We start from the raw sequence: 12,611 nt of genomic DNA, 5'->3' as shown, positions 1-12,611 counted from the left end.
GCAAAAGCCAGTTTGATACGTTTTTAAACAACGAGTTATAAGATAAATGGTATCTGACGGACACGAATGTATTATTTTATATCTTACATATCCTCAAAAACAAGGTTTTAAGCAAATTTTAACATCTTTTTCGACTAAAAGTTATTTGCACCCCTTGCACTTACGCGTCACAGATAAATGATTGTCAAGTTAACTATATGTCACAGTATAATCGATTTCGATCGTGCTTTTTGTTTATTGGATGTATGGCATTGGTGACCTGATCAACACCTAGGAACAGCCAGTCAAATATCTTGCAATTGTTAACACACGTGCATGTGTAAACAAGTATGTGTTATCAAAAATAACGAATGATGTTCTCACCAACGGGTGTGTAAGAAAATAATTTTTAATTTTAAAATTATGCCGTCATTTTCTTGTTTTCTTGCAGCAACACAGAAGACCTACATACACTGATCAGACGTCGACATAAATAAAATTTAAAAATGAACACGCAATGTATATGTTGTTTTTTATTTGTTCACAAAACGTGGTGTCATAATTCAAAATTATTATAATGGCTTTAATATACCATATAGAGTACCCGGGAATCGAAAGGATAGTAATTATTATAGAAGAATAACCCCGTTGCATTTCTATTATATACCCGTCTTTGACTGGTTGTATTATGATATGGCATGGTCCGTCCGCCTTTCCCAATAGACGCAGTTTTTCAAAACATTGATCATATTAGCCAACATTTTATAACGAGGGATTACAGCTTTTGCACGAACGATCCGTCGTTTATGTTGATATTGGTCTTGCATAACCGAAAGACGAACGACAAAATCGTTCGTGCCATATTTTATGCACTGAATATGAAATAGTTATATGTTTTTAATAATTATGGCTATATAAGCCTACATGTACATATTCATTAAAAAATTTACCGGCCTCGGTAGCGTCGTGGTTAGGCCATCGGTCTACAGGCTGGTAGGTACTGGGTTCGGATCCCAGTCGAGGCATGGGATTTTTAATCCAGATACCGACTCCAAACCCTGAGTGAGTGCTCCGCAAGACTCACTGGTAAAGCACTTGCACCGACCAGTGATCCATAACTGGTTCAACAAAGGCCATGGTTTGTGCTATCCTGCCTGTGGGAAGCGCAAATAAAAGATCCCTTGCTGCTAATCGGAAAGAGTAGCCCATGTAGTGGCGACAGCGGGTCTCCTCTCAAAATCTGTGTGGTCCTTAACCATATGTCTGACGCCATATAATCGTAAAATAAAATGTGTTGAGTGCGTCGTTAAATAAAACATTTCTTTCTTCTTCTTTTTTTATTCACAGCAGGTTCCCTTGATATATTTATAGCACGATTCGTCTGTTAAAAATCATGCAATGTGCGGAGCTGTAGTTAGTGTGGTAGGGTTGTCAACTACCTCCTATCCAGTAAATTCAGACGATCTAAATATAAAATGTTCTCGGAAATGGCATTTTACTACTTAATTCTCCATACTGTTCTTATCCCGAGAAATATAACTACGTCCCTGAGTTGTAACTGCTGAAGGATCAAACACATCCAGGGTCTATTATAAGCCTTCGCTGTAACTAAATTATCAGTCCCATCTCTGTTAATAGCTATATTTCCTTCAAACTGGTGATCCATCAAATATCAAATGGTAAACCATCAAACAGGACTAACAATCGCTCCGCTTGCGCAGTTTGTTATTAAAACCTTCGGATTAATTATTGAGGCGGAACAAACTATAGAAAGAAAGAAAGAAATGTTTTATTTAACGACGCAGTCATAGATGAATCGGGGAATCGCAACACTAGCCAAGCAATCCTTACATTACCATACTTGTCATGTTGTTTGTTAAGCGGCTATTGGTAATCAAAAAAAAAAAAAAAAAAAAAAAAAAAAATTGGTAATCATCTTTCAAGTACAGGTAGTGTTATTGTAACTGTTAGATGAACCGTGATACCAATCAAACAATTAGTGCACAAACGGATCTCAGCATAAAGCGTTAGGTTACTTTGAACACGTGGCGACTACATTTATGGAAATAGGACAGTGCTGCGTTTTTTATTGTTGAATTATTAAAATTGTTTACTAATAAGTTCATGTCAATACAGATTAAGAATTGGCCATTTATTTATTTTATTTCAGTGCACTTACATGTATTACACAATTTGTATCTAATTCAACTTTCTGATGCCCCTGCGCGTGCTGTAACCTCACCGTGGTGCAGGAGTGTAACATTGTCTTTGAGAATGGCCAATAAAGCACAAATTGAAATTTTGAGTAAAAGTCCGTATCTATCTGTGATATTTGTATTTTTGCACAGTTCTTTACACTGTTTTTATTTAAATCTTGAATTTATATATTGATGTTGATCATTACCTTATTTGTTTACATTACCATAATGTGACACCCAATAGCCGATGTATTTTTCGTGCTGGGGTGTCGTTAAACATCCATTCATTCATTCATTCATTCATTCTAACTGATGTTACGGAAATGTCCGATCCTGACCGAATGGTTAGGTCGAACTACCCGATGGGTCGAACTCTTTCTCGAGCACCGACGGGGTTTGAGCCAACGGAATTCAACATGTATATACTTCATATTCAATACATGTATATAATTTACATATATTTTGTATGGCCTGAACCCTGTTTTTCTCCATGTATTTCCATCATTCTACCCATATTACTTTTAATCCATGTCAAAATGTGTGACGATACCATCTGCATCTCTAAATAGCTGTTTGGTAATAATGCTAATATGAATAAACATGGTAATCCAGATTCATGCACTTTCGTTTAATTCGGACAAAAGCCCCCCCCCCCCCCCCCTCCCCCCCCGTCCGTACAAATATGGGAACCCGTATGCCTATGGGCGAGGTTGGAAATGACGTTGAAGTTTCAAACACACAATAACGATTTACTATATCGACGCATGTGTGTGACATACATTTGCAAAGTCCATCCATAAACACAGGTGTATAGTTCCCCACACAACTAAGCCCACTGTATCCCACGTAGAGCGACAGTAAAGCAATCGATAGCTTAGATCAATCATTGGAGTATACTTGGTATGCGGACTGTGCTTTTCTTTTTAAAGAGGACTTACCAGAGGTTGTGTAAACGTTCCGATAGAAATCCTCCATAGAGCGACGGAAATCATTCTGCCTGTCTGGATCAAAGAAAGAGTTTGACCCGTAACCCTCTATATCAAAGCTCTAAAGATTAACCCTAACCCTAAAACTAACCATAACCATTGAAAGGGGGGTACGGGTCGAACTCGTGCCTTTTCTTATGTCCCCTACATTTTCATCACAGTCCAGAAGATAATAAATACCCGAAACAGGTTCCAAAGACTATTTCGTCACATAGACTCAGAAGAACATCCAAAAACTATTATTTCATAGTTTTTGACGGAGAGCTCTCAAACTCCATCCTATCGGTACGCGCATGCGCACCAACTTGTAAATTCGCAAATAAAACTGTGATTCTACTCAAGTGGATAAAATCACGTTTTTGTAATAGCCATTCTTCCATAGTACTCCACTTGGGGTTAGGACGTAGCTCTGTGGTAAAACGCTCGCCTAATCCATCGATCTCCGTCCATGGGCAATTGGGCTATTTCTCGTTACAGCCAGTGTTCCACGACTGGTATATCAAAGGCCGTTGTTTGTGCTATTCTGCCTATGGGATGGGGCATATAATAGATCGCTTGCTACTAATAGAAAAATGTAGCGGTTTCCTCTCTCAGACTATATGTCAGAATTACCAAACGTTTGGCATCCAGTAGCCGATCATTAATAAATCAATATGCTCTAGTGGTGTCTTCAAACAAAACAAACTTTACTAGTATCTATAGTAGTTCACACGTCGACGACGTTTGGGTAGTCATAAAATCGATGCTGAAGTGTTTCTGGCTCGTATGAGCAAACATAACAAATAATAGAATCGATCAATTTTATTTTATGTAAAAAAAAATTAGTATTAGTCTATGTAACATTTGATACTGGAACTATATCAGTGTTGGGTCTTTCAAAGAGAAGTAAACTGTAATACTTTGCCCAAGCTGAAGAAAGTAAAGTTTGTTTTATTTAACGACGCCACTAGAGCACATTGATTTTTTTATCTTATCATCGGCTATTGGACGTCAAACATATGGTCATATGGGTGTTTTTTATAGAGGAAACCCGCTGTCGCGACATAGGCTACTCTGTTACGACAGGCAGCAAGGGATCTTTTATTTGCGCTTCCCACAGGCAGGATAGTACAAACCATGGCCTTTGTTGAACCAGTTGATTGCAAACATATTTTATTGTACAAAGAACAAAATAATTGGGCACAAGTTTGACAACTTACGAGGCCCTCTTCTATATTCATACAATATACATAGCTGTAAATATAAACTACATGTATACATTCAAAGGATAACCAGTGTAAGGAAATGTATTATATACAAAAGAATGTAAAGGAAAGAAAAACAAATATGATACAAAAGATTACACAAATAGTATATCACGTGCAGTTAAATTCGATATCACATTTACAAATTATCCTTTTGGTAATTTAAATAATACTTTATTAATCAAAACGATGAGGTTTTTTTAAAATATATATATATATATTTGAACATAAGTAAATATTTTTTTATTATTGGCATCGTTTAATGTGCTTCTACCATATAACAGTAACTGTAAATCTGTTGGTTGAAAAAGCTGTAAGGAATTACATAGAATCAGTCTCTGTTGTTCATATTGTTTACATTGTAAGAAAAAAATGAATATTGTTTTCTAATCTGTATCCACAGTTACATGAAGGGTATGTGGTAAGTCCACATCTGTACAAATCGGCGTTTAAAGGGCTACATCCATGTCGTAATCTAGTATGCAATATATTTTCTATTTTTTTCCCCAGGAAAAATAATATGGAACTTTATTTACCACTGGTGTTACTGCTTTTTTGAAAGACGATATTGTTTCACACTTTTTAATTGCTGGGCTTAAATTATTCCATAAATCAGTTGCTGAATAAATAAATTATGATTTTAGTAAGCAGGTTCTAGCAAAAGATGTAGATATGTCCTCCCGATTGCTTAACATATAAGGAACCCTTTCTTCTAATCTTTGTGGAATACAATGAGTTAAGAAATCGGGAGTCATTCCTTTCATTATTTTAAACATTGTACACATTTTTGTTTTTCTCCTTTCACTAAGTGTTGTAAGACCGGTTTCAATATATAGCGAATTACGTGAAGAAAATTTAGGCATTCCATTGATTACCCTTGCAGCTTCTAGTTGTACCTTTTCTAAATTATCTGCGTTTAATTGGGAACAGCCATCACATACCTCTGAACCAGTTGTTGTGGATCACTGGTCGGTGCAAGTGGTTTACACCTATCCATTGAGCCTTGCGGAGCACTCACTCAGGGTTTGGAGTCAGTATCTGGATTACAAATCCCATGCCTCGACTGTGATCCGAACCCAGTACCTACCAGCCTGAAGACCGATGGCCTAACCACGACGCCACCGAGGCCGGTACACCAAGCTGAAGAGATAAAAACACATCCTTCTTCTGATTACTTAATGTGTGATGTTTGAACAATAGATGACTTAATTAGTACTTTATAGAAAGTTTTGCCTCCCGCCACCCGATTTGTCCTATAAGAAGAGCTTAATCATGATGCTTTTTGTTAATTTTGTTTACATGCGCGCTTTTTGTAGAGCTTGTAGCTTACAGTTTACGAATAAAGCTCTCTTTCATCTTTGGGGAACTGGGCTACCAGGAAAGTAATATAATGACTACAACAAATTTATGGGTTCCTTAGACGCTAAACGTTTTGAAAAGGTACATATTCAATTATGTAGACTTCATCTTCAAGATAGCAGAAATACAACAATGTAAGATTACCTTTTTTATCGAATGTTCTACAGTTAGGGGCGGGACGTAGTCCAGTAGTAAAGCTTCCACTTTATGTGCGGTTGATTTGGGATCGATCCCCGTCGTTAAGCTCATTGGGTTATTTCTCGTTCCACCCAGTGCACCACGACTGGTATATCAAAGGCCGTGGTATGTACTATCCTGTCTGTGGGATGGTGCATATAAAAGATCCCTTGCTACTAATGAACAAATGTAGCGGGTTTCCTCTTTAAGGCTGCGTCAAAATTACCAAATAAATGTTTGACATACAATAGCCGATAATTAATAAATCAATGTGCTCTAGTGGTGACGTTAAACAAAACAAACTTTGAAAACAAACTTTGTTCTACAATTGAGAATAACAACCAAGACATTACTCTCATAGGTGATTTGCCTACAATAAAAAGGAACAATGAAGATGCACCAGGTCACTTCCCTTGCCCCAGCTGAGTTGAAATACAAAGCTATCAGCTGTATCTGCAAAGTTACTGAAGGTGTTTTGGATTGTCCGTGTTATCAACTTAAGAATTTTGAGGTTAAAGTCACTGTTTGTTCTGACCGTATAACGGAACACACTATGAAAATATCTAACAAGTACTCTGTATCAAATGCAAAGACATCAGGCACATCTTTTCATGGTAATTGCAATGTTACTTCTCTTGACAGACCTCATATCATCATAATAACCATGCAGGTAATTACGGCGTTCTGACATATGACCTTAAGCCATACCTAAGTGTTATTGTGGATATCGAAGAGGGTGATGTCAAAGTAAGATGTATGGCTAGCGTAGGCAAAACTAGATTCCTATGGCCAACTTTAGTTGGTAACCCATGGATGACATTCTTTGTATCACCCCAAAGACACAGCCAGCCAACAGAAGATATTTTATGATTATATCTGACAGTTGGGAACAAACTGAAAATAAATTAGAGTTGAACTAGTTTGTACTAACATCATGTCTCAATCATATACTGTTAAAAATAGTAAGTAAGATATATTCCAATTGAATTTAAATATGAATAAGTATAGAATAATCACACATGACAAATCACACACATTCTACCCTTGTTTCCTATCTGGATATGATACAGGCACAACCAACCCTACATGTATATCCTGACATAAATAGTTCAAGTCAATGTCTTCTGACATTGACTTTTCTTTGCCACTCACTCCTATTACATGTAAATTGTGATATACAGTATAACCTCGATTTACCGCCTACTGTGGTACCTACGTGAATTTGGCGTTATATCCAGTTGGCGTTAAAGTGAGGGTGCCAAGGATGCGCCACCAAACATATTTTCCATTTGATACATCTGCATGTACTAAATGTCATACAGTTTGTTTAAAACGACAATAAACAAAAACAGAAAAAACAAGGTAACAAGTTAAACATTAATTTTAATTCGTCAATCAGCAATGAACATTGGAAATATAAAAACGTAAACATGTACGGTGAAACGGTAAAAAGTACAGTAAATTTGAATAGCACAGTGTCAAAGTCAATCCTTTTTTTTAAAAAAAGTCCAGAATATATTTCTGCTGTGTGCTCAGAAGAATTAACTCGTTCACTCTTGTTTGGAAAGAAATCATCGAATTTACATCGGACTCAACTGAATGTGGATTACCTTCTATAAACCGAAGAACTGTTTTGATCGCGTCTCGCGCACATGCCGCTGAGGGAACTTCTTCCGGTTCAGGGTCAGAATCATCTTCCTGGTCGACACACTTTTCATCAGGTTTCCTCACACTTTGCACAATTTGATCATCAGTAAGATTGGCGAATGTCTCGGTTTCTTTGTCAACATTAAGAAATTCATCAACACCCATTCTCAACTCTTTTTCAATGGCAAGTCTGTGTGTGACGTCACCAACGAGGTCCCGCAAAGGTGTCAGTTCATGTGCTGTCCAGCGTAACTTATCGTGAGGCTCTCGTGGAATGATCCCTGCGTGGATCCAACAATTTTTTATCGTCGTTGCACTAACAATATCCCATGTTTGTTTGACAAAGCGAATCCCATCACAGAGTGGCAACTGGAACTCTTTTCCCGTTTTGTTGTCGTCAATGCACTGCACAAGTCGTTGAAGTTGCATCTTTATATACTGTCCCTTGAATGCTTGAATAATGCCAGCATCGAGTGGCTGAAGATGGCTTGTTGTGGTTGGTGGCAGGAAATTAATTCTTATGTTAGAAAGTTTCTTTGGAATGATGTGGCTAGGCGCGTTGTCCATGAGAAGCAGAATGTGTCTTTTCTGGCGCTTCATCTGGGTGTTCATGTTTTCCAAGTAACGTGCAAACAGGTCCCCGTTCATCCAAGCCTTTTTGTTAGCCTCGTAGTCCACATACAAATTTATATTAAAGTTCTTAAAACACCTCGGCTTTGCAGATTTTCCTATCACGAGTGGTTTAAACTTGTCAGAACCATCGGCATTGGCACACAACACAATTGTTATCCTGTCCTTGGATTTTTTGGTGCCTTTGTTGTTGGTCGTCGTAGAAAGGAGTCGATCTGGCAGCATGCGGTAGAAGAGACCAGTTTCATCAGTGTTGTAGACATCTTTTTAGTCATACTGCTTGATAATCTCAGTGGCCTGGCTCCGTCCGTCTGTAATCAGTTTTCTATCAACACCGGCACTTTCAACTGAAATGACATGCTGGGCGATGTTGTGTCTTGCTTTGAATCTTTGAAGCCACCCGTTGGAATAGGCGAAGTCGGCAATGTTAAGTTCAGCTCCAAATGACCTGGCTTTAACTCTTAGAAGGGTATTTGAATAACGCCTACTTTTCTTAACAATATAGTCGGCCTGTGCCAGACGTTTACATCATTAAATGTTATGGTGTTTTATCACTCTGTTTATATTAGTCAATATAATTATGTTCCAAATGCATTGGATCACTGGTTGCAAGTAAATACTGAAGCGGCACCTGACCTACTGTAGCTATTGCTGTGTGTTCGGTGTAGTTTAACGAGTTTTAATTACCACGGTTAAATACCGCTGTATTCTAACTAACAGTTGATTAAAGTATTCACGTTAAAAAGCTATATTCAGATTCGGTTTAAGGATCCGCGTGGCCTGTAGCACAAATATATCAGCGAAACCCCCTTCCCAGGATATGTATTTTGCAACCCCCTCGGGGAGAGTTGAAAAATGACCTGGGGAAAATAAATGTACACATCACCGCGGGGCCCTCGGAAGCACGGGGCCCGTAGCACGTGCTACATGTACTCCTAGGATAAGTCAGCTCTGGCTATATTGTAAGAACTACAAGAATACATGTATGTAGGTACAATTATACACTATACCACTTGAATGTTGCAGTTTATCACAGTTTACATGAACAAATTTCATACAATATAATACTCGTGTAAAGGAAACTTATTAGTATTAATATTATAGCCGACAGCACAATATATCTTGTCCCATATTACACTGAGCTAGATGTACAATTATATGCGTCTAAGTATACATACATGTAGTACATGCTTGTGGTTTCTATCCTGATCAACATGGATTTTTCATATTAAAAACTAAATAAAGGTATAACTATGTACATATTTATGTAGTACATGCTTGTGGTTTCTATCCTGATCAACATGGATTTTTCATATTAAAAACTAAATAAAAGTATAACTATGTACATATTTATGTAGTACATGCTTGTGGTTTCTATCCTGATCAACATGGATTTTTCATATTAAAAACTAAATAAAAGTATAACTATGTACATATTTATGTAGTACATGCTTGTGGTTTCTATCCTGATCAACATGGATTTTTCATATTAAAAACTAAATAAAAGTATAACTATGTACATATTTATGTAGTACATGCTTGTGGTTTCTATCCTGATCAACATGGATTTTTCATATTAAAAACTAAATAAAGGTATAACTATGTACATATTTATGTAGTACATGCTTGTGGTCACTGTCCTGATCAACATGGATTATTCATATTAATAACTAAATAAAAGTATAACTATGTATGTACATATTTATGTAGTATATGTTTGTTGTTACTGTCCTGATCAACATGGATTATTCATATTAATAACTAAATAAAAGTATAACTATGTATGTACATATTTATGTAGTACATGCTTGTGGTCACTGTCCTGATCAACATGGATTATTCATATTAATAACTAAATAAAAGTATAACTATGTATGTACATATTTATGTAGTACATGCTTGTGGTCACTGTCCTGATCAACATGGATTATTCATATTAATAACTAAATAAAAGTATAACTATGTATGTACATATTTATGTACATGGTTTATGTAGTATTCATATTTGTATGTACATATTTATGTAGTACATGTCCTGGTCACTGTCCTGATCAACATGGATTATTCATATTAATAACTAAATAAAAGTATAACTATGTATGTACATATTTATGTAGTACATGCTTGTGGTCACTGTCCTGATCAACATGGATTATTCATATTAATAACTAAATAAAAGTATAACTATGTATGTACATATTTATGTAGTACATGCTTGTGGTCACTGTCCTGAACAACATGGATTATTCATATTAATAACTAAATAAAAGTATAACTATGTATGTACATATTTATGTAGTACATGCTTGTGGTCACTGTCCTGATCAACATGGATTATTCATATTAATAACTAAATAAAAGTATAACTATGTATGTACATATTTATGTAGTACATGCTTGTGGTCACTGTCCTGATCAACATGGATTATTCATATTAATAACTAAATAAAAGTATAACTATGTACATATTTATGTAGTACATGCTTGTGGTCACTACCCTGATCAACATGGATTATTCATATTAATAACTAAATAAAAGTATAACTATGTACATATTTATGTAGTACATGCTTGTGGTCACTGTCCTGATCAACATGGATTATTCATATTAATAACTAAATAAAAGTATAACTATGTACATATTTATGTAGTACATGCTTGTGGTCACTGTCCTGATCAACATGGATTATTCATATTAATAACTAAATAAAAGTATAACTATGTATGTACATATTTATGTAGTACATGCTTGTGGTCACTGTCCTGATCAACATGGATTATTCATATTAATAACTAAATAAAAGTATAACTATGTATAACTATGTACATATGTTATGATCAACAGTACTAAATGTATAACTATGTATGTGTAGTATACTACAGTCCTGATCAACATGGATTATTCATATTAATAACTAAATAAAAGTATAACTATGTACATATTTATGTAGTACATGCTTGTGGTCACTACCCTGATCAACATGGATTATTCATATTAATAACTAAATAAAAGTATAACTATGTACATATTTATGTAGTACATGCTTGTGGTTACTGTCCTGATCAACATGGATTATTCATATTAATAACTAAATAAAAGTATAACTATGTACATATTTATGTAGTATATGCTTGTGGTTACTGTCCTGATCAACATGGATTATTCATATTAATAACTAAATAAAAGTATAACTATGTATGTATTTAAATGTGCACAACTACTTGTATGTTTAAATATTATTTGTTACATCTGTGACACAAATATGTATAGTGGTACATGTTGTGTATATACAAACATATTGCAAAATTACAATGGGCAATGGCCACCTGAAATACAGAATAAATATCTTATCTTATCTTATTCTATCCTATCCTATCCTGTCCTGTCCTATCCTATCCTATCCTATCCTATCCTATCCTATCCTATCCTATCCTATCTTATCTTATCCTATCCAATCTGATTAAAATTAGCTCTACTTGTCTACCAGTAGATCTAACAGCATTGCGTGGACTCCCATGTCCAGGTGACATTTCATCTCGAAATAACAATTTAAATATCGACCAATTACACTTCGCCTTTTATAGCGTTATACAAATTCTAAAAATATCGGGCGAGACTATTTATGCAATAGGCGAACTTGTTGGTCTATTTCAACATTAAAAAGCAGGGGGAAAAGTGCAGTAATAAACTCTGGATTGTATACTAGTATAAACAGATTTTATGGCTATACCATCAAGGATTTTTTTCGTTTTGAAACGAATTTAATATCAAATGTTATATTGAAATTAGTTTCCGGCATACTTCGTAATTCACTCGAATCATTTCGTATACCCTCGGCATAATCCCGAATGTTTTCAAATTCTTTTCAAATCACTAGAATGATTTTGCAAGTGAGGTTTTGATTGGCCGAATGAAAGGTCAACCGGACATAAGCTCCAACGGGCTGCTGTTAGATCCACAAGTAATAGTAATTAACCAGTGGATCTAATTTTAATTAGATTGCTATCCTATCCTATCCTATCCTATCCTATTAAGGATGTTTGGTTGGAATTTACGGCTTTGTGGAACATATGAAAGTATATAAACGTGAATACTGTTCTCATTCAATTATAATAATAGAAGTTATATGTGTACACAACGTTGTATCCTTAAATATCTTATTTGTTTATCTACCAATAATCTGTTTATATTATTACTAAGTTATCTTTGGCGTTCTTTACACTTGTAGAGGCATGTAAAATGCAAGCTGATATAAAGTGTTGTTAACTATACATTTTTGTTTTTGTTTATACGTTATTTGTAGGCAGGGCCGGATTTAGACCTTGGGGGTCCCGGGGCAGAGGCCTGGGGCACTTCAGGTTTTAGGGGCCCCTCAACATAGAAATTAAAT

General features: G+C 35.6%; 1 protein-coding gene and 1 long non-coding RNA gene across 2 annotated transcripts in view; one reads left to right on the top strand and one right to left on the bottom strand.

Moving 5' to 3' along the window:
* LOC121370474 overlaps positions 1-481 on the top strand; it is a 5,456-nt gene extending 4,975 nt beyond the window's left edge. Inside the window, exon 4 of the long non-coding RNA XR_005957688.1 lies at positions 431-481. This is a non-coding gene — a long non-coding RNA (uncharacterized LOC121370474). The remainder of the gene's footprint in view (positions 1-430) is intronic.
* A 6,237-nt stretch (positions 482-6,718) lies between these two features.
* On the bottom strand, positions 6,719-8,445 carry LOC121369813 (tigger transposable element-derived protein 6-like). The gene is made up of 2 exons (XM_041494887.1): positions 7,554-8,445; positions 6,719-6,837 (listed from the first exon to the last, which is right to left on the bottom strand). Exons 1-2 carry the CDS (start codon positions 8,443-8,445, stop codon positions 6,719-6,721), a joined length of 1,011 nt encoding a protein of 336 aa, XP_041350821.1.
* Between the last annotated feature and the right edge of the window lie 4,166 nt (positions 8,446-12,611).

Source organism: Gigantopelta aegis, chromosome 4 (assembly GCF_016097555.1).
Source record: "Gigantopelta aegis isolate Gae_Host chromosome 4, Gae_host_genome, whole genome shotgun sequence".
Classification (NCBI taxonomy): domain Eukaryota; kingdom Metazoa; phylum Mollusca; class Gastropoda; order Neomphalida; family Peltospiridae; genus Gigantopelta; species Gigantopelta aegis.
Note: the sequence above shows the minus strand (reverse complement) of the source record. Positions and strands in the feature narration are given on the sequence as shown.